The 18185-nt window shown below is 42.3% G+C and overlaps 2 protein-coding genes and 1 long non-coding RNA gene across 3 annotated transcripts; 1 reads left to right on the plus strand and 2 right to left on the minus strand.

Moving 5' to 3' along the window:
• Positions 1-272: 272 nt before the first annotated feature.
• LOC144901869 (uncharacterized) lies at positions 273-11061 on the minus strand. The gene is made up of 3 exons (XR_013630002.1): positions 10722-11061; positions 3219-3306; positions 273-1127 (listed from the first exon to the last, which is right to left on the minus strand). It is a non-coding gene; the product is annotated as an uncharacterized LOC144901869 (long non-coding RNA).
• On the plus strand, positions 1067-11022 carry LOC131103775 (myosin heavy chain, fast skeletal muscle-like). Its single transcript, XM_078797267.1, has 39 exons — positions 1067-1286; positions 1363-1506; positions 1585-1741; positions 1809-1836; positions 1920-2031; positions 2821-2913; positions 3052-3115; positions 3194-3292; positions 3360-3463; positions 3529-3667; positions 3747-3865; positions 3950-4099; positions 4171-4341; positions 4427-4733; positions 4829-4911; positions 4989-5076; positions 5156-5273; positions 5354-5477; positions 5553-5689; positions 5755-6010; positions 6125-6367; positions 6446-6622; positions 6717-6862; positions 6938-7028; positions 7108-7497; positions 7580-7706; positions 7959-8077; positions 8161-8357; positions 8443-8626; positions 8696-8861; positions 8942-9066; positions 9127-9435; positions 9504-9707; positions 9788-9913; positions 9976-10146; positions 10340-10444; positions 10529-10624; positions 10701-10832; positions 10919-11022. The coding sequence occupies exons 1-39, from the start codon at positions 1080-1082 to the stop codon at positions 10937-10939; spliced, it is 5829 nt and encodes a 1942-aa protein (XP_078653393.1). The 5' UTR covers positions 1067-1079; the 3' UTR covers positions 10940-11022.
• A 29-nt stretch (positions 11062-11090) lies between the features above and the next one.
• LOC131103755 (uncharacterized) lies at positions 11091-18036 on the minus strand. Its single transcript, XM_058050271.2, has 13 exons — positions 17846-18036; positions 17628-17771; positions 17408-17555; positions 16476-16630; positions 16225-16377; positions 15999-16143; positions 14750-14916; positions 14509-14670; positions 14255-14405; positions 14022-14173; positions 12610-12768; positions 12496-12534; positions 11091-12422 (listed from the first exon to the last, which is right to left on the minus strand). The coding sequence occupies exons 1-13, from the start codon at positions 17900-17902 to the stop codon at positions 11982-11984; spliced, it is 2073 nt and encodes a 690-aa protein (XP_057906254.2). The 5' UTR covers positions 17903-18036; the 3' UTR covers positions 11091-11981.
• Positions 18037-18185: the final 149 nt, after the last annotated feature.

An 18185-nucleotide genomic window follows, 5' to 3' on the forward strand; every position in this document is an offset into this window, starting at 1 on the left:
GACCTGTTTATATTTAATTCTAATTAATTTTAAGAATAAAGTCGGAAATTTACGTAAAAAAAAGTAATGACACTTGTGACGCCCATGAGGATAAGCGGCATAGAAAAGGGATGGATGACTATTACAACTTTATTCTAGTAAATTTTCAACTTTTTTTTTTCATACTACTTTATTCTTGTAAGTTTATGACTTTTGTCAGATTTTGAAGCCTATAACAAAACCCCATTTATTATTAATTAAATTAACTGAAAACTAATTTTGTTGTCCATATAATTAATTTCATTAATTAAGAATTAATTATATTTAATTCTAATTAATTTTAAGAATAAAGTCGGAAATAATGACTTGTTCTGCAACTGTATACCAGTGACATTTATAAGCTTTTCCAAAAAGTCGGTACCTGGTATTGTAAACAAGGGCAGTATCGTCATAGGCAACAATTAATTTGAAAACAAAGTTTTTCTTTTAGTTTGCTAAATAAAACTGTCCCTTGCTAATAGAGAGAGAACACAAAGTTAACCTTAAGTAGTATTTAAAAAGCTACACTATGACAAACGTTAGCCTTTGATATCCTTGTTTATTGACCTGTTTCTGTCCATTACCACCATTTATCTTGGGCGCAGGGAGCAAACATGAGGCAGCCATAAAACTAGGCACAAGGCAACACAATGACACTAAATGTCAATGTCACAGGATTAGCGACAACATGACAAGAATACATGACCAAACTGAGCAGGTCACACCTTCCGAGGAGACAGTGGTCTTCTATAAAAGACGGCGCCGAGGACTAAGACAATGACTGGTAGGCTTTCAACTCAGGTTTGTGTTTGTTACTTTTGTTTTCAGTCATGTTTTGATTGAAATACCAATGACCCGTATTCCTATTTCTATTTTATAGAATCATAACAACAGATCTGACTTGATTTCTTCTTCTGTTGGGACATTTGAGAGGTAAATGTTATGCCATTTTTACCTGGTTGTTGATATCCGCAGAGCAGACTGATGACTAACTTTAAGTCACGGAGGAGAAAAGATCTGAGTGAAATCTGCCTTCTTTCAGTCTCCAATAAAGTGCCACCATGAGCACGGACGCGGAGATGGAGCAGTATGGCCCCGCAGCCATTTACCTGCGGAAGCCAGAAAAAGAGAGGATTGAGGCTCAGAACACACCGTTTGATGCCAAGTCGGCCGTCTTTGTGGTAGATACTGACGAGATGTACGTCAAAGCTAAAGTCATCAAGAAAGAGGGGGGGAAAGCTACTGTTGAGACTCTAATTTCAAAAAAGGTAAGGACACCATGGCTTCAAATCCATCCTGATCTGTCCATTCTGATTTTTTTTTTTTACTGTATTTGCCTTACAGTCAGTCACTGTCAAAGAAGATGACATCCATCCAATGAACCCTCCCAAATTTGACAAAATTGAGGACATGGCTATGATGACCCACCTCAACGAGCCTGCCGTGTTGTATAACCTCAAAGAGCGTTTTGCATCATGGATGATCTACGTAAGACTCCATTTTTAAACACGACTACAGTGAAACCTGCTGTAGCAACACTGATTGGTCCTCTCCTTGGTCCCGCAGACCTATTCCGGCCTGTTCTGTGTCGTGGTGAACCCCTACAAGTGGCTTCCCGTGTACGATTCTCAGGTGGTCAACGCCTACAGAGGCAAGAAGAGAATTGAGGCTCCACCTCATATCTTCTCCATCTCTGATAACGCCTACCAGTTCATGCTCACTGGTAAGATGACGCTGAATTAAAAAATAAAAATGCTATTTATTCACCTTGTTTTTTCTTGTAATTGCAGATCGTGAGAATCAGTCTGTACTTATCACGTGAGTTTAACACAGTCGAACAGAAAAAAAGTACAGAACACAAAATGCTCAATGTTACTTTTATATTCCCCCCCATCCCCAAGTGGAGAATCCGGTGCAGGAAAGACTGTCAACACCAAGCGTGTCATCCAGTACTTTGCAACAATTGCAGTGGCTGGAGGCAAAAAAGCTGAAGCAGGTGCTGGCAAGATACAGGTAAGCATTCATTCATTCATTCATTCATTTTCTATTGTTATCCTCATGAGGGTCGCAGAGGTGCTGGAGCCTATCCCAGCTGTCATCAAACGAGAGGCGGGTCATACCCTGGACTGGTGGCCAGCCAATCACAGGGCACATATAGACAAACAACCATTCACACTCACATTTTATACCTATGGACAATTTGGAGTTGCCAATTAACCTAGCAGGTTTTTGGAATGTGGGAAAAACTACCCGGAGAAAACGAATAATAATTGAACTTGAAATAATGGAATTGAACTCCGGTCTCCTAGCTGTGAGGCCTGCGTGCTAACCACTTTCACGCCGTGCAGCCTATTTATAGAATATTTCATTTCATTTTCTACCACTTTTTCCTCACAAGGGTCGCGGGGGTGCTGGAGCCTATCCCAGCTGTCATCAGACGAGAGGCGGGGTACACCCTGGACTGGTCGCCATGCAGCCAATCACAGGGCACATATAGACAAACAATCATTCACACTCACATTCATACCTATGGACAATTTGGAGTCGCCAATTAACCTAGCATGTTTTTGGAAAGTGGGAGGAACTACCAGGATAAAACAAATAATAATTGAACTTGAAATAATGGAATTGAACTCAGGTCTCCTAGCTGTGAAGCCTGCGTGCTAACCACTTGTACTGCCGTGCAGCCTATTTATAGAATATGCAAGTGGCAATTTAAAAAATGAGTTGCAGACAGCCAATGGTCCAGTATTGCATCTGTAGTTCTTGGCTTATGTTGAGAGCTTTTTAATTTCCATGTAGGGTTCCCTGGAAGATCAAATCATCGCAGCCAACCCTCTGCTGGAGGCCTATGGTAACGCCAAAACCGTGAGGAATGACAACTCGTCTCGCTTCGTAAGTCCTCAAAGTGTTGCTGCTTAACTGATTCTGTACTCTTGCTGCTGTGCAATGCAAATTCCCCCACTGAGGGCCGAATAAAGGCATATCTTATTTACTATTACCAAACTGAGATGTACCTGGTCAACATTTTAGGGTAAATTCATCAGAATCCACTTTGCCACCAGTGGCAAGCTGGCCTCAGCTGATATTGAAACATGTGAGTATTAGCTGCATGTGATATCACAAAAACATAATTGGCTTCGTTATCAATTTCTATGTGTCTACAAACGATCAGATCTGCTGGAGAAATCCCGTGTCACCTTCCAGTTGTCTGCTGAGAGGAGCTACCATATCTTCTACCAGCTGATGACTGGACACAAGCCGGAGCTGCTGGGTACGTCACATCACCTAAAACAGAAAGTAAACATCAGAAAGTGATGTATTCCACTTTAATTCCACAGAGGCTCTTTTGATCACCACCAACCCCTACGACTACCCAATGATCAGTCAGGGTGAAATCACTGTCAAGAGTATCAATGATGTGGAGGAGTTCATTGCAACAGATGTGAGTGACCTAACTTCAAAAAAATATATCTGCATGTTCTTAAATTTAATTTATTTTATAAATAGACCGCTATTGACATCCTGGGATTCAGTGGAGAGGAGAAAGTTAGCATCTTCAAGTTGACTGGTGCTGTGATGCATCACGGCAACATGAAATTCAAGCAGAAGCAGCGTGAGGAGCAGGCTGAACCTGACGGCACTGAGGGTAAGTGGAGTAATGCGATGGTGTCACACACAACAAAAGTGTCACAGGGTGACAAACTTTTACAATTTGTGGTCATCAGAGGCTGATAAAATCGCCTACCTCATGGGTCTGAACTCTGCTGATATGCTGAAAGCTCTGTGCTACCCAAGAGTCAAAGTGGGGAACGAGTTTGTGACCAAAGGTCAAACCGTGCCTCAGGTAAACAACTTACACCGACAATTATATTGTTTGGTATGTAAGAGTTAAAACAATGCTAATCTCTAACTAACCAACATTCTGTAGGTCAACAATGCTGTCTCAGCTTTGTGCAAGTCCGCCTACGAGAAAATGTTCTTGTGGATGGTCGTCCGTATCAATGAGATGTTGGACACAAAGCAGCCAAGACAGTTCTTCATTGGAGTGTTGGATATCGCTGGGTTTGAGATCTTTGATGTCAGTTATATAAGACAAAATCTAAAAGTTGGACTAAACACAATGTGAGTTAATTATGTATCTGTATTTAGTTCAACAGTTTGGAGCAACTGTGCATCAACTTCACCAACGAGAAACTGCAACAGTTTTTCAACCACCACATGTTTGTTCTGGAGCAAGAGGAATACAAGAAAGAAGGCATTGATTGGGACTTCATTGACTTCGGTATGGACTTGGCTGCCTGTATTGAGCTGATTGAGAAGGTGAGATGGATCTGTTTGGTCGAATCTAAGAAAATACACATCACCTCAGAGTTCCTAACAAATAATCAACCTCATTTCCAAACAGCCAATGGGTATCTTCTCCATCCTTGAAGAGGAGTGCATGTTCCCCAAGGCTACAGACACTTCTTTCAAGAACAAGCTGCATGACCAGCATCTTGGCAAGACCAAAGCCTTTGAGAAGCCAAAGCCGGCAAAGGGCAAGGCTGAGGCCCACTTCTCTCTGGTTCACTATGCTGGTACTGTGGACTACAACATCACTGGCTGGTTGGACAAGAACAAGGACCCCCTGAATGACTCTGTTGTTCAGCTGTACCAGAAGTCTTCAAACAAACTGTTGGCCATGTTGTATGCAACTCATGCTTCGGCTGAAGGTATGAAACTCATACTCATACCACTACTGTTTTATTATGGACATAACCATCAAACGTCAATGAAGGTGGAAGTGACTCGATGATGTGACACACAGAGGCTGCCGGTGGTGGTGGCGGCAAGAAGGGTGGTGGAAAGAAGAAGGGTGGTTCCTTCCAGACTGTCTCCGCTCTATTCAGGGTGATGTTGTTTTTCATTAGTAAGTAAGCGACTTTTGATGTTAATGGTTATTAAATGACAATATTTCACCCCCACAGGAGAACTTGGGCAAGCTGATGACCAACTTGAGGAGCACTCACCCTCATTTTGTGCGTTGTTTGATTCCCAATGAAACAAAGACCCCAGGTTTGTTGTCTTTACTGATAGGGTCTTTAAAATCAATTGCAACGTCCAAAAAAAAAGGACTCTTTTGTACAATGTGCAGGTCTTATGGAGAACTTCTTGGTCATCCACCAGCTGAGATGTAACGGTGTGCTGGAGGGTATCAGAATCTGCAGAAAGGGCTTCCCTAGCAGAATCCTCTACGGTGATTTCAAGCAGAGGTGACCCCAGAAGCTGATTACAGTAGACTATAACTGTATGTGGTCAACCAGAAAAAGACGTGTTTCTCTTTCTCACGCAGATACAAAGTATTGAATGCCAGTGTCATCCCTGAGGGTCAGTTCATTGACAACAAGAAAGCTGCAGAGAAACTTCTGGGCTCTATTGATGTGGATCACACTCAGTACAAGTTTGGACACACAAAGGCAAGACTGCCTTGTTCTTTGGGCTCTTGTGTGTACTGATTAGTGAGGTCACCCATTATCATATATACTTCACAGGTGTTCTTCAAAGCTGGTCTACTGGGTACCCTTGAGGAGATGAGAGATGAGAAACTTGCTGCATTGGTGACAATGACTCAGGCTCTCATCAGAGGATTCCTCATGAGGAAGGAGTTTGTAAAGATGATGGAGAGGAGGTAAGAAAACTTTTCAAGTGAAAAGACAAACGCCAAAACGGGTGAATTATTTTATTTTCCCGTAGAGATGCTATCTTCACCATCCAGTACAACATGCGCTCATTCATGAACGTGAAGAACTGGCCATGGATGCATCTCTACTTCAAGATCAAGCCTCTCCTGAAGAGTGCTGAGACTGAGAAAGAGCTGGCACAGATGAAGGAGAACTATGGGAAAATGCAAGCAGACTTGGCGGCTGCTCTGGCAAAGAAAAAGGAGCTGGAGGAGAAGATGGTTTCCCTGCTGCAGGAGAAGAATGACCTGCAACTTCAAGTAGCAGCTGTGAGTGGCCTGTCATACATCTGGAAGCTTCCTGATCAGTACTACACAAGACAACTTCTGTATATTCAAATGTGGTTTTATTCAAAGACAAACATTATCATGTTTTAACTCTAGGAAAGTGAGAACCTCTCAGATGCTGAGGAAAGGTGTGAAGGGCTCATTAAGAGCAAGATCCAGCTTGAGGCCAAACTCAAAGAGACAACCGAGAGACTGGAAGATGAAGAGGAAATCAATGCTGAGTTGACTGCTAAGAAGAGGAAGCTGGAGGACGAATGCTCAGAGTTGAAGAAAGATATTGATGACTTGGAACTCACCTTGGCTAAAGTGGAGAAGGAGAAACATGCCACAGAAAACAAGGTTCCTGTTTATTTGGATTCTCGTTAATATAAATATTTGGAAATAAATGTTTCAGTATATTAAATCCCGATATTTCAGGTGAAAAACCTGACAGAGGAGATGGCATCCCAAGATGAGTCCATTGCCAAGTTGACAAAGGAGAAGAAAGCCCTCCAAGAGGCCCACCAGCAAACACTGGATGATCTCCAGGCAGAGGAAGACAAAGTCAACACTCTGACCAAGGCCAAGACAAAGCTGGAACAGCAAGTGGATGACGTAAGACGGCCATCATGTTGACATTAAAGATTTTTATCCGTTATTTATTTTTAAAGGCCATAACTAATTGATATGAGTAACTGTCATGTAACAGCTTGAGGGCTCACTGGAGCAAGAGAAGAAGCTGCGCATGGACCTTGAGAGGGCCAAAAGGAAGCTTGAGGGAGATCTGAAACTGGCCCAGGAATCCATAATGGATCTGGAGAATGACAAACAGCAATCTGAGGAAAAACTCAAGAAGTATGTGATATATGTAAACATGTACTAAATGTATGAGCTTTTTGCTTAGCATGTATTTTACCTCTCTACTCAAAGGAAGGACTTTGAGACCAGCCAGCTTCTCAGCAAGATTGAGGATGAACAGTCTCTTGGCGCTCAGCTCCAGAAGAAGATTAAGGAACTCCAGGTAAGTTGTTCAATTGATTATTGACATGAGGTTCCAGGTAGTTCCCTTTTTGCCAACCCTACCCCGTCATCAAACCTAGGCTCGCATTGAGGAGCTGGAAGAGGAGATTGAGGCCGAGAGGGCCGCAAGAGCCAAGGTGGAGAAGCAGAGAGCCGACCTCTCCAGGGAGCTGGAGGAGATCAGCGAGAGGCTTGAGGAAGCCGGTGGAGCAACAGCCGCTCAGATTGAGATGAACAAGAAGCGTGAGGCTGAGTTCCAGAAGCTGCGCCGTGATCTGGAAGAGTCCACCCTGCAACATGAGGCCACAGCAGCCGCTCTCCGCAAGAAGCAGGCCGACAGCGTTGCAGAGCTGGGAGAACAGATCGACAATCTCCAGCGTGTCAAGCAGAAGCTGGAGAAGGAGAAGAGCGAGTATAAGATGGAGATCGATGACCTCTCCAGCAACATGGAGGCTGTTGCCAAAGCAAAGGTACGCCTCTGCCTTTGTGAGAAGCCAATGACGTCAATTACATCTCCAAATGTATGCACACCTTATCAATGCTTCTTTGTAGGGCAACTTGGAGAAAATGTGCAGAACTCTTGAAGACCAATTAAGTGAAATTAAGTCCAAAAATGATGAGAACGTTCGGCAGCTGAATGACCTAAGTGCACAGAGGGCAAGACTGCAAACAGAAAACGGTGAGTCTGAGAACCAATTTTGCAAGGGATTCGGTTAACCGCTCGACAGTTACAGTGGATGTCTGGTAGAACACATTGAGGTGTGTGAGAAAAGTCAAGTCAATCCAACTTATGGGATCAAACTTTAACAACAGTGATCCACGACAATAACAAATAACAATAGGGATGCATGTTCTGACATATTTTAATCACCTTAATGTACTTATTTGATAGTTTCAACGATCAAAACTGTTCTTTCTCGCTATTTGGCAGGTGAGTTCACTCGCCAGCTTGAGGAAAAGGAAGCCCTTATTTCCCAGCTGACCAGAGGGAAGCAGGCTTACACTCAGCAGATTGAGGAGCTCAAGAGACACATTGAGGAAGAAGTGAAGGTACGAGTTTGATAATTTGGACTAAGTAGTTACTGTGTAGTTACCTGTTACTGCGTATATGTCACAATAAATGTATGTTATAGGCCAAGAATGCCCTGGCCCATGCAGTTCAGTCTGCCCGCCATGACTGTGATCTGCTCAGAGAGCAGTTTGAGGAGGAACAGGAGGCCAAAGCTGAGCTTCAGCGAGGAATGTCCAAGGCCAACAGCGAGGTGGCACAGTGGAGGACCAAATACGAGACCGACGCTATCCAGCGCACTGAGGAGCTGGAGGAGGCCAAGTACACAACTTGTTTATTTAACTTAATTGAATCTTTTCTGTTCCTTTCCCTCATGAGATGAACAAGTTCTGCATACCCTTTACAGGAAGAAGCTGGCCCAGCGTCTCCAGGAGGCTGAGGAGTCCATTGAAGCTGTGAACTCTAAGTGTGCCTCTTTGGAGAAGACCAAGCAGAGGTTGCAGGGTGAGGTGGAGGACCTCATGATTGATGTAGAGAGAGCTAACGCTCTGGCTGCCAACCTGGACAAGAAGCAGAGGAACTTTGACAAGGTTCTTGTCAAATTAATGCTGATATAAATGATAACTGAATGTCTCTCTAATGGGTCTGGGTAACCGTAGGTCCTGGCAGAATGGAAGCAGAAGTATGAGGAGGGTCAGGCAGAACTGGAAGGAGCCCAGAAGGAGGCCCGTTCTCTCAGTACTGAACTGTTCAAGATGAAGAACTCTTATGAGGAGGCTCTTGATCAGTTGGAGACCATGAAGAGGGAGAACAAGAACCTGCAACGTGAGTCAAATACACTAATACTAATTTTATTAATAATAAATAATGACAGGAGAAGATACAATGTATTTTTTTACCGACAGAGGAGATCTCGGATCTGACTGAACAAATTGGTGAGACCGGTAAGAGCATCCATGAGCTGGAAAAGGCTAAGAAGGCGGTGGAAAGTGAAAAGGCTGAGATTCAGACAGCTCTGGAGGAGGCTGAGGTATCACTTTGTGGAACAGGCTTTTTCTATTCAGACTCACTGAGGTAACATCTCTTACAGGGCACACTGGAGCACGAAGAGTCCAAGATTCTCCGTGTTCAGCTGGAGCTCAACCAGATCAAGGGTGAGGTGGACAGGAAGCTGGCTGAGAAGGATGAGGAGATGGAGCAGATCAAGAGAAACAGCCAGAGAGTGATTGACTCCATGCAGAGTACTCTTGATGCTGAGGTCAGAAGCAGGAACGACGCCCTCAGAGTCAAGAAGAAGATGGAAGGAGACCTCAATGAGATGGAGATTCAGCTGAGCCATGCCAATAGACAGGCTGCTGAGGCCCAGAAACAACTGAGGAACGTCCAGGGTCAACTCAAGGTGAGTTCATGATCACTGCGTTAAAATGGTTGCGGATCAAAGAAATGAAAGGTTGTGCTGTCTGTCAGGATGCCCAACTGCACCTTGATGATGCAGTCAGAGGACAGGACGACATGAAGGAGCAGGTTGCCATGGTGGAGCGTAGAAACGGTCTTATGATGGCAGAAATCGAGGAGCTCAGAGCTGCTCTTGAGCAAACTGAGAGAGGACGCAAAGTGGCTGAGCAGGAGCTGGTTGACGCCAGTGAGCGTGTCGGACTTCTTCACTCTCAGGTTTAGTTCTCATCAGTCATGCATTACGATATGACTAAAATGAATGCGCTAACTCCTACTAACTTATCTTAAATATTCAGAACACCAGTCTGCTGAACACCAAGAAGAAGCTGGAGTCTGACCTTGTCCAGATTCAGAGCGAAGTGGACGATGCTGTGCAGGAGTCAAGAAACGCTGAGGAGAAAGCCAAAAAGGCTATCACTGATGTGAGTTGCGGCGTTCAACCCCTTCGTGCAATCAAGATGTCTAAAACTACTCATGATCTCAGGCGGCCATGATGGCTGAGGAGCTGAAGAAGGAACAGGATACCAGTGCTCACCTGGAGAGGATGAAGAAGAACCTGGAGGTCACCGTCAAGGACCTGCAGCACCGTCTGGATGAGGCTGAGAACCTGGCCATGAAGGGTGGCAAGAAGCAGCTCCAGAAACTGGAGTCTAGGGTAGGAACCTAGCCAAATTGGGGCTCTTTTGTCTCGGGCTGACTTGGTGTTCGATGCCTCATTGCAGCAATGCAGATCCTTTGCGCATTTAAACAGAATGCGCTCCCTTTGTGCAAAGGATCGTAGGGCCTTGCATATAAGGAGAGGTGGCCGTTTCTACGCATAAATTGTGTAATCTTTGGTTCCTTTTCAGGTTCGTGAGCTTGAATCTGAAGTTGAAGCGGAGCAGAGACGTGGAGCTGACGCTGTTAAAGGCGTCCGCAAATATGAGAGGAGAGTGAAGGAGCTCACCTACCAGGTTTGTTCTGCTTTCATTGAAATATTAAATCTCTCCGCTTATTGGGATACATAAACTAATCAATACACACTTTCATGTATCCAGACTGAGGAGGACAAGAAGAATGGAACCAGACTCCAGGATCTGGTGGATAAACTGCAACTCAAAGTCAAGGCTTACAAGAGACAGTCTGAAGAGGCTGTGAGTGCACTACCGTGTAAAGCGGAATCGAACAGATATGAACGACAAACATTTCACTTCTACTTTCCGCTCACAGGAGGAGCAGGCCAACACTCACATGTCCAGGCTCAGGAAGGTCCAGCATGAGCTTGAGGAAGCGCAGGAGCGTGCTGACATCGCCGAGTCCCAGGTCAACAAGCTGAGGGCCAAGAGCCGTGACGCTGGAAAGGTAAACACGAGTTAAACACATACTGGTCACATGATTGAAACATTAACATTAAGGATGACTAAATCACTACCCTCGTCCTTTTCCAGGGAAGTGACTCTGCCGAATAAGGTCCAGTGGAATCATTGGAGGGATTCATACAATATGAACCCCGTCTTCTGTAAATCTTCAGATAAAACAATAAATGTGGAGCAAAAAAACAGGATGTTGTTCACTAATTACATGAAAAGTGCCTGAAAAGTGCATGAATTAGTCCATAATGAGTAATTCTTTAAAGGCCATTCATTGACATACACACAAAAAATGTCAACAAACATGAACAATAACAACAAACATTTGTGTGGTTATAATAATACATAATGTCAAAAGTGATTCTCATACCGGGACTCTCATTTTGGTGGTGAAAAAACACACAAAAAACACAAAAATACACCCAAATACATGTGCAAAATTGATTTCAGAGCACAATGTTAACATGTTAAAAAAAAAATCAGCAATATAAAATGCAATTTCTATACACCATGGAAGAAGATGCCAATTAAAAATATATTTAAAAAATATTACAAGTATACTCAAATAATTAAATATTTTATTGTAATGTTTTTACTCTAAATTGACAAGATTTGTCAAAGTGAATGGTTGTCTGTTAATATGTGTGTGAGTGTCCATGAATACAGCTGGGATAGGCTCCAGCATACCCACTACAGAAAATGGATGGATAGACTCGTCAATGACCCACCCAGACTCGATCCAGAATCCACAAAACCTTTGACCTTATACAATATACCTTATGGTTTCCTTCAACAGCTATTTCCTTTATTTGTGAAAAGTTGCTTATTTCCCAGCACTGTGATTGGCTGGCGACCAGTCCAGGGTGTACCCCGCCTCTCGCCTGAAGACAGCTGGGATAGGCTCCAGCATACCCCGTAACCCTCGTGAGGATAAGCGTAAGAAAATGAATGAATGAATGCTTATTTATTATATATGATTATAAACTCCAGGTTTATTGAAAAGCCCGTTGCAGAGGAAAAGCAGTGTAGAAAATGGATGGACGGATGATAATACAGAGGAATTGAACGTGTGTTTAATAGAAACTAAACGTTTTAGATCCTTTACTGATTTGGTCTTAGTACGATGATAAATATAAAGTATTTAGTGTTTATTCCCACCATCCTTCTTAGTTTTTCCACCGGCTTTTCCATTGCCCCTCGCTCTGACCGCATCCCCTTTGAATTTTTGTCCCCCTTGAGTGGTTCCCATTTGAAGATGAGTGGCGTGAACCTTCTCGATCACGGAAAAGCAGTCTTCATGCGGACTGATTGGGCTGGCCGCAGACCCGCCCTGTTCGGGAGGGTAACAATTACCAGAATGGGCCTTACGAGCCGCTTTGGGCTGGGGAGATGACGGTCTGGAGCGGGGTTTCCTTGGTGAGCCGTGTGTGGACTTGACGTCTTCTTTGGGGATGAGGTTCAGGTTCAAAGACATGGGTCTTCCGGGTTTTGGGCTCAGAGGGATGACGAGATTTTCTCCTGGAGCTCCGAGGGTGAGGTAGACCTCTGGGAACGTGCAAGGCTGGTTGAAGTTCTTATGCCCCTGTGACAGGTGACCAAGGAAAGATGAAGACGTGTTGGGTGAAGTCATCACTTTGTACACGTAAGACGCTTACCATCTGTGGTGTGAAGCTCATCGACACCTTCACAGTCATCTATAAAGACCATACAAGAACTGGATCAAAAGAGTCTACATTAACAGAGGTTATTTATACGGTTTGGTGGCTTACCTGAGCTGTGGAATTAAGCGTCTTCTGATATTCTGTCTCAGTGCTGAAGGATGCCGACTTTGTCATACTGCAGCCCAGCTGAGAGGTAGCAGGGGTGGAGTTGTTGCTTCTGGATATCGGTGGTGTACTTTCAGCCACGGTTATGTGTGGTGCACAAACCTAGCAAAAGAGGAAAGAGAATACCAGTCAAGTAGTATGGAAAATAGCGTCCTAATTCGACATTTGTGGTAATGGTAATGGTTTAATTTCATTTGAACATGCATCAGATTACAATTGAATGCATCACATAATCAGTTCACAGTTCCACATGTCCAAAAGGAGTAGGAAGAAGCAAAGCTTATTAAATCCTACCCCTCCATCTGGTACTTTTACAATCGGTAACTGTTACATTTGTTCACTTCCTGCATTTCTAAGATAATTTAAGTTTATTTTTTTTTTACATTTTTTTATTTTAAATTACTTCACTTTACGTTTCGTTACTTTACTTTTGTTCCCTTCCTGTCTTTCTAGGCTAATTTAAGTGTAGTTTATTTTACATTATTTTATTTTACATTACATTACATTACTTTACTTTACTTTTTAACCATTAAATTTGTTCACGTCCTGCCTTTCTAAGATAATTCAAGTTTAGTTTTTTTTACTTTACTTTACTTTAGTTCCCTTCCTGCCTTTCTAAGATAATTTAAGTTTTTTTTTTACATTACATTACATTACATTACTTTACTTTTTCACCGTTACATTTGTTCACTTCCTGCCTTTCTAATATAATTCAAGTTTAGTTTCTTTACTTTACTTTAGCTCCCTTCCTGCCTTTCTAAGATAATTTAAGTTTAGTTTTTTATTTTAAATTACATTACATTACATTTCAACCGTTACATTTGTTCACTTCCTGTCTTTCTAAGATAATTCAAGTTTAGTTTTTTTTTTTACTTTACTTTATTTTAAATTACTTTACTTTACTTACCAAAGTATGCAGTGATATGACCATCCAATGACATAATGGGTACCATAGTAAGTGTCAATATAGTGATATGTATAGCACATCATGACTGGTTCAAGACTCTTCATCCTTGTATTTAGCAAACATCAACTGCTTGTATTGTTTCTTGAATTGGCTCATCGTTGTGCATTGTTTGAAGTCCTTACTCAATCCATTGCATAGTTTGATTCCACATGTGGTTTCGGTTGATTATGGCCTATTAGTCAACTACACACTGCCAGTGTTGGGCAACTTTGTCACTAAATCTGGTGACTTTCGTCGTTTTTGGGAGACATCAGCGGGTGCGCCCCAGAAGTCCACCCTGCCTCAAAGCACTCTCAAGCGGTCAAAATATTTTCTTCATTTTTAACTACCAGCTATTGAATATTTTAATTCAAACACATTTAAAAAAATAGCTTGTAAGGTAACATACTGGAATTCCAGCTTTTGCACGGCTCCTGTTGTGTTTGTCCTCGTTCGTCCTCCCACTTATCCCCGGCAGAGAGGGAAGAGTGACTCTCTGGTCGTCCAGCCTGCGAGCCTGACAGCTGGCCACCATGCGAAATAATGCATCTGCGTCTGCACCTGTCCAAAAGGCTTAGTTCAGCCTCTGGCAAAGACAACATACTTGACCCCCTTTTGACCTGTGTGTGTGTGTTTTCAGACCTGCTGCTACTTCATTTGGGGAGCTGCCGCTGTGTTTGGGAGAGGAAGGCGTGCTTCTGCTTTGCTGTAAAGAGCAACGCTGGTCCTGCATGCGTCCGCGCTGAGCGTGATTCATGATTTTTAAGAATTGCTGTTGCTCGGCCGCAGAGATCTGGTTTTAAAAAAAAAAGAAGCAGAACAGGAACATCAACGTGAGAACTAAAAAATGACTATACACAAATTAGCATTGTTTAGCCTCTGTTCTGGTGTTTTACCTGCTGCTGGTGATCACTTTTGTCCTGCTTTAGGGAGCCTGACCTCTTGAGCGTTTTATCAGGTGCTTCTGAAGTGTTATAGACTTTGCGCTGAGTGTTCGGGGTGCACAGATTTTGCAAAATATGAGGCGCAGAACATCTCTGATCATCAAGCCGAGAGCCCTAACACAGTATATATTGTGTTACACCTTCACAGACAGTATATATTGATTTTTTTTTTTTTTTGGCCGTGGGCACCCACCTGTACTTTGGAGACCATGTAACACAAATAGCTCGCATCCACGCCTCCGGCATTAGAGGCGCCTCCATTCTGGATACCCGGCAGAGTTGGAAGACACACACGCTGATCATCCAGACGTTTGGCTTGGGAGTGGGCCAGCATGTTGAAGAATTGCTCGGAATCTGGGCCTGGCAGTGCAAAAAAAATGTTTTTATTGCTATAATTATGATTTAAAAAAATCAGATATGCTGAACTAAAATTGGACAAGTTAGACATAAACTGAGGATAACAATGAAGGCTGTCAACCATGTTTGTTTTGAGGTGATGCCACCACGGAAAGGAACCAGCGATAACATAAAAGTAAATGTGATGATAACCGCAGAACAGGAAATGAAACTTATTGCCATATATGAAAGTAAAACACTTGCATGGCCAGAATTAAAAATTATGCAAAACATTCCGAGTATGGTTAATAAACATTTCATGATGGTGGGGGGAGGGGGGTAAACTGGAGGCCAAACGTGTATTTGTCCTTTGCTGTTTTCATGTGAATATCTAAATGAACATACAGCTTTGTTAAAAACAAAAAAGGCTTTGCTACATATCTTAAAATTAAGCCTGTCTCAACCTTCAGTATGGGAGCTGACAGTGATAGTGTATATATATGTAATATAATATAATATGATATGATATGATATATGATATGATATGATATGATATGATATGATATGATATGATATGATATGATATGATATGATATGATATGATATGATATGATATGATATGATATGATATGATATGATATGATATGATATGATATGATATGATATGATATAATATAATATAATATAATATAATATAATATAATATAATATAATATAGGGTGGCACGGCGGAAAAGTGGTTGGCGCACAGACCTCACAGCTAGGAGGACCAGGGTTTGATTCCACCCTCGGCCATCTCTGTGTGGAGTTTGCATGTTCTCCCCGTGCATGCGGGGGTTTTCTCTGGGTATTCCGGTTTCCTCCCACATTCCAAAAACATGCTAGGTTAATTGGCGACTCCAAATTGTCCACAGGTATGAATGTGAGTGTGAATGGTTGTTTGTCTATATGTGCCCTGTGATTGGCTGGTGACCAGCTGGGATGGGCTGCAGCACCACCCACAAGTCTCGTGAGGATAAGCGGTAGAAAATGAATGAATAATATAATATAATATATAAATATAATATAATCCCGATAAACTATCGTGGGATTAAATGAGTCTCTCACCTGTGGGTACAGTGCTCTGGGTGGGCTTATGCTTCGGTGTAGACTGGGGACTGACATTCAGGACACATCTCTGCTCGTCCATGCGCCCACGCTGGGCATGTTGCATTAAGGAAAGGAAATGGTCCTGCTCAGCTGGACTTATGTCCTGTGTAAGAGAAAATAACGGCAATATTAAGAAACAACACTCATTCTTTGGTTTAGTTCTTCGTTCTTAAGTGCATGTTACCTTCATGGGGGATTTCTTAACATTATCTGAACCTGGACTGAAGGAGGCTGAGCGTGGAATGCCTGAAGTAGCGTTATCCTTTTTGGCTGACTGGCCCTCCTCTGCAGGCTGGATTTGACTTAAGGAGCATCTTTGGTCATCCATTCTATTCCCCTGAGGAATAATTGATACTATCTTAATAGAGTATGCTATACTACTATTCATTAAGTATACGGTTTCCATTATTATTTATGTAATTGTTTTCCTCTAACCTGAACTTTGGAGACCATGTAGCACAAGTAGCTGGAATCTGAGGCAGACTGAGAATCCTTGTTGTCGATTCCAGGCAGCGATGGGAGAGACACTCGCTGGTCATCGAGACGGCGACCCTGAGTGTTGGCCAATAAGTTGAAGAACTTCTCGGAATCTGGCGAGGACAAAAGCAAAAAGCAAATATATGGTAATGGTTTTATTTCATTTGAACATGCATCAGATTACAATTGAATGCATCACATAATCAGTTCACAGTTCCACATGTCCAAAAGGAGTATGAAGAAGCAAAGCTTATTAAATCCTACCCCTCCATCTGGTACTTTTACAATCAGTAACTGTTGCATTTGTTCACTTCCTGCTTTCCTAATATATTTTGAGGTTTTTTTTTGTTTTGTTTTTTATTTTATTTTTGTCACGTATCAAAGTACGAGGTGGTATGACCACACAATGACATAATCGGTATCAATTAATAATAAAAAAAAAATCTTCTCTCTTCAATTGCCATTGTTCACTCATGATTCATAAATCTACTTATCAGACACTGATTAAAGTATAAAATGTATAGTTACTCACCACCAATAAATTATTTGAGGCTGGACTAAGACTCAAACAAATGTGTGCATATCACAGCACACAACTACGGTGTGTTCAAGGACTAAAAAAAATTAACCGTAACATGAACATGTAGTCATACAGTGGTACATGTACTATTCCATATATTTCACCACATATGTAAAGACTTAGGGTGAATGCAATGTGTTTCTGCAGAAAATAAATGTTATATTTTTTTACTCAACTCTATTTTTATTTCTTTTTCTCTACAGTAAAGCGTCCTTGAGTACTCTGAAAAAAGCGCTATACAAATAAAATGTATTATTATTATTATTATTTTTGGGAAAAAATAAGTTTTTGACCAAAAATGATGATTCACCTTTGTTGCATTTATCATCAAGAGGTTTTCTATCAGTGTGCCGGGGGGTGCAGGGGGCACTCTGACTCGGATCCATTAAGCCGGAATGGTCCTCCATGCGCCCACGGGTGACATTCATAAACTTTTGCTGTTCCTCAGGTGACTGCGCCTATTGGGAGCAAACACTCCATTATCACATACAACCACCAGCATCTAACAACCCAGGTAGTCTTGAACTCACCTTGATGGAGGTGGAATATGCTTGCTCCAAGGGGACCTGGAGCTGGTTCCCCGGCAGCAACACCAACTTCCTGTTCATATCCGGGGTGCTCTCGGTCAGCGAAATTTGAGGCGCTGAGCCGTGATGTGAAAAACCTCTCATCTTCTGAAATGAACGACACATTTAAAAAAAAAAAAAAAAAAAAAAATCACAGTACCTCAGATGAAGTTTAGAAGTACCTGATACTTTGCAGCTGCCATTAACACCTGCTGATCGGTAAAGGGTCGCTGTTGCATGTGGTAGTCAGACGTATGGATCCCCGCAAGTCTGATAGTGTACTTGCCGCAGCATGAAGGATATGCTTTTAAATAGTAGAGTTAAATCCGGAGTATTAACCCATCGCCATTAAAACCTCAAGCCTGTGTGTCTTAACATTGAAAGTGTAATCCTAGATGAAAACATAATCCACAGCATCGAGAGGGATGATCTGGTTTTTTTTTTTCTCTCTATCTCTCATCGGTAGGTACTGTACGTTTGCCCCGTTTGACTCTCACTTAAAAGTTTGCAACTGAGGGAGAT

The sequence above is a fragment of the Doryrhamphus excisus genome, linkage group LG16 (genome assembly GCF_037039965.1).
Source record: "Doryrhamphus excisus strain RoL-2023G ecotype Guam linkage group LG16, RoL_Dexc_Guam_v1.1, whole genome shotgun sequence".
Taxonomy (NCBI): domain Eukaryota; kingdom Metazoa; phylum Chordata; class Actinopteri; order Syngnathiformes; family Syngnathidae; genus Doryrhamphus; species Doryrhamphus excisus.

Bases quoted from the DNA above. Each gene is read 5' to 3' on its own strand.
- LOC131103775 (XM_078797267.1), top strand. From the start codon at position 1,080: ATGAGCACGGACGCGGAGATGGAGCAGTATGGCCCCGCAGCCATTTAC. The intron at 4,100-4,170 runs GTCAGTTATATA...ATCTGTATTTAG, and splicing joins CTGGGTTTGAGATCTTTGAT to TTCAACAGTTTGGAGCAACT. The intron at 8,627-8,695 runs GTTCTTGTCAAA...GGGTAACCGTAG, and splicing joins AGCAGAGGAACTTTGACAAG to GTCCTGGCAGAATGGAAGCA.
- LOC131103755 (XM_058050271.2), bottom strand. From the start codon at position 17,902: ATGCAACAGCGACCCTTTACCGATCAGCAGGTGTTAATGGCAGCTGCA. The intron at 14,406-14,508 runs GTAAAACACCAG...TTTTAAAACCAG, and splicing joins AAAGTGATCACCAGCAGCAG to ATCTCTGCGGCCGAGCAACA. The intron at 12,769-14,021 runs GTATGTTACCTT...CTCTTTTGCTAG, and splicing joins GTGCAAAAGCTGGAATTCCA to GTTTGTGCACCACACATAAC.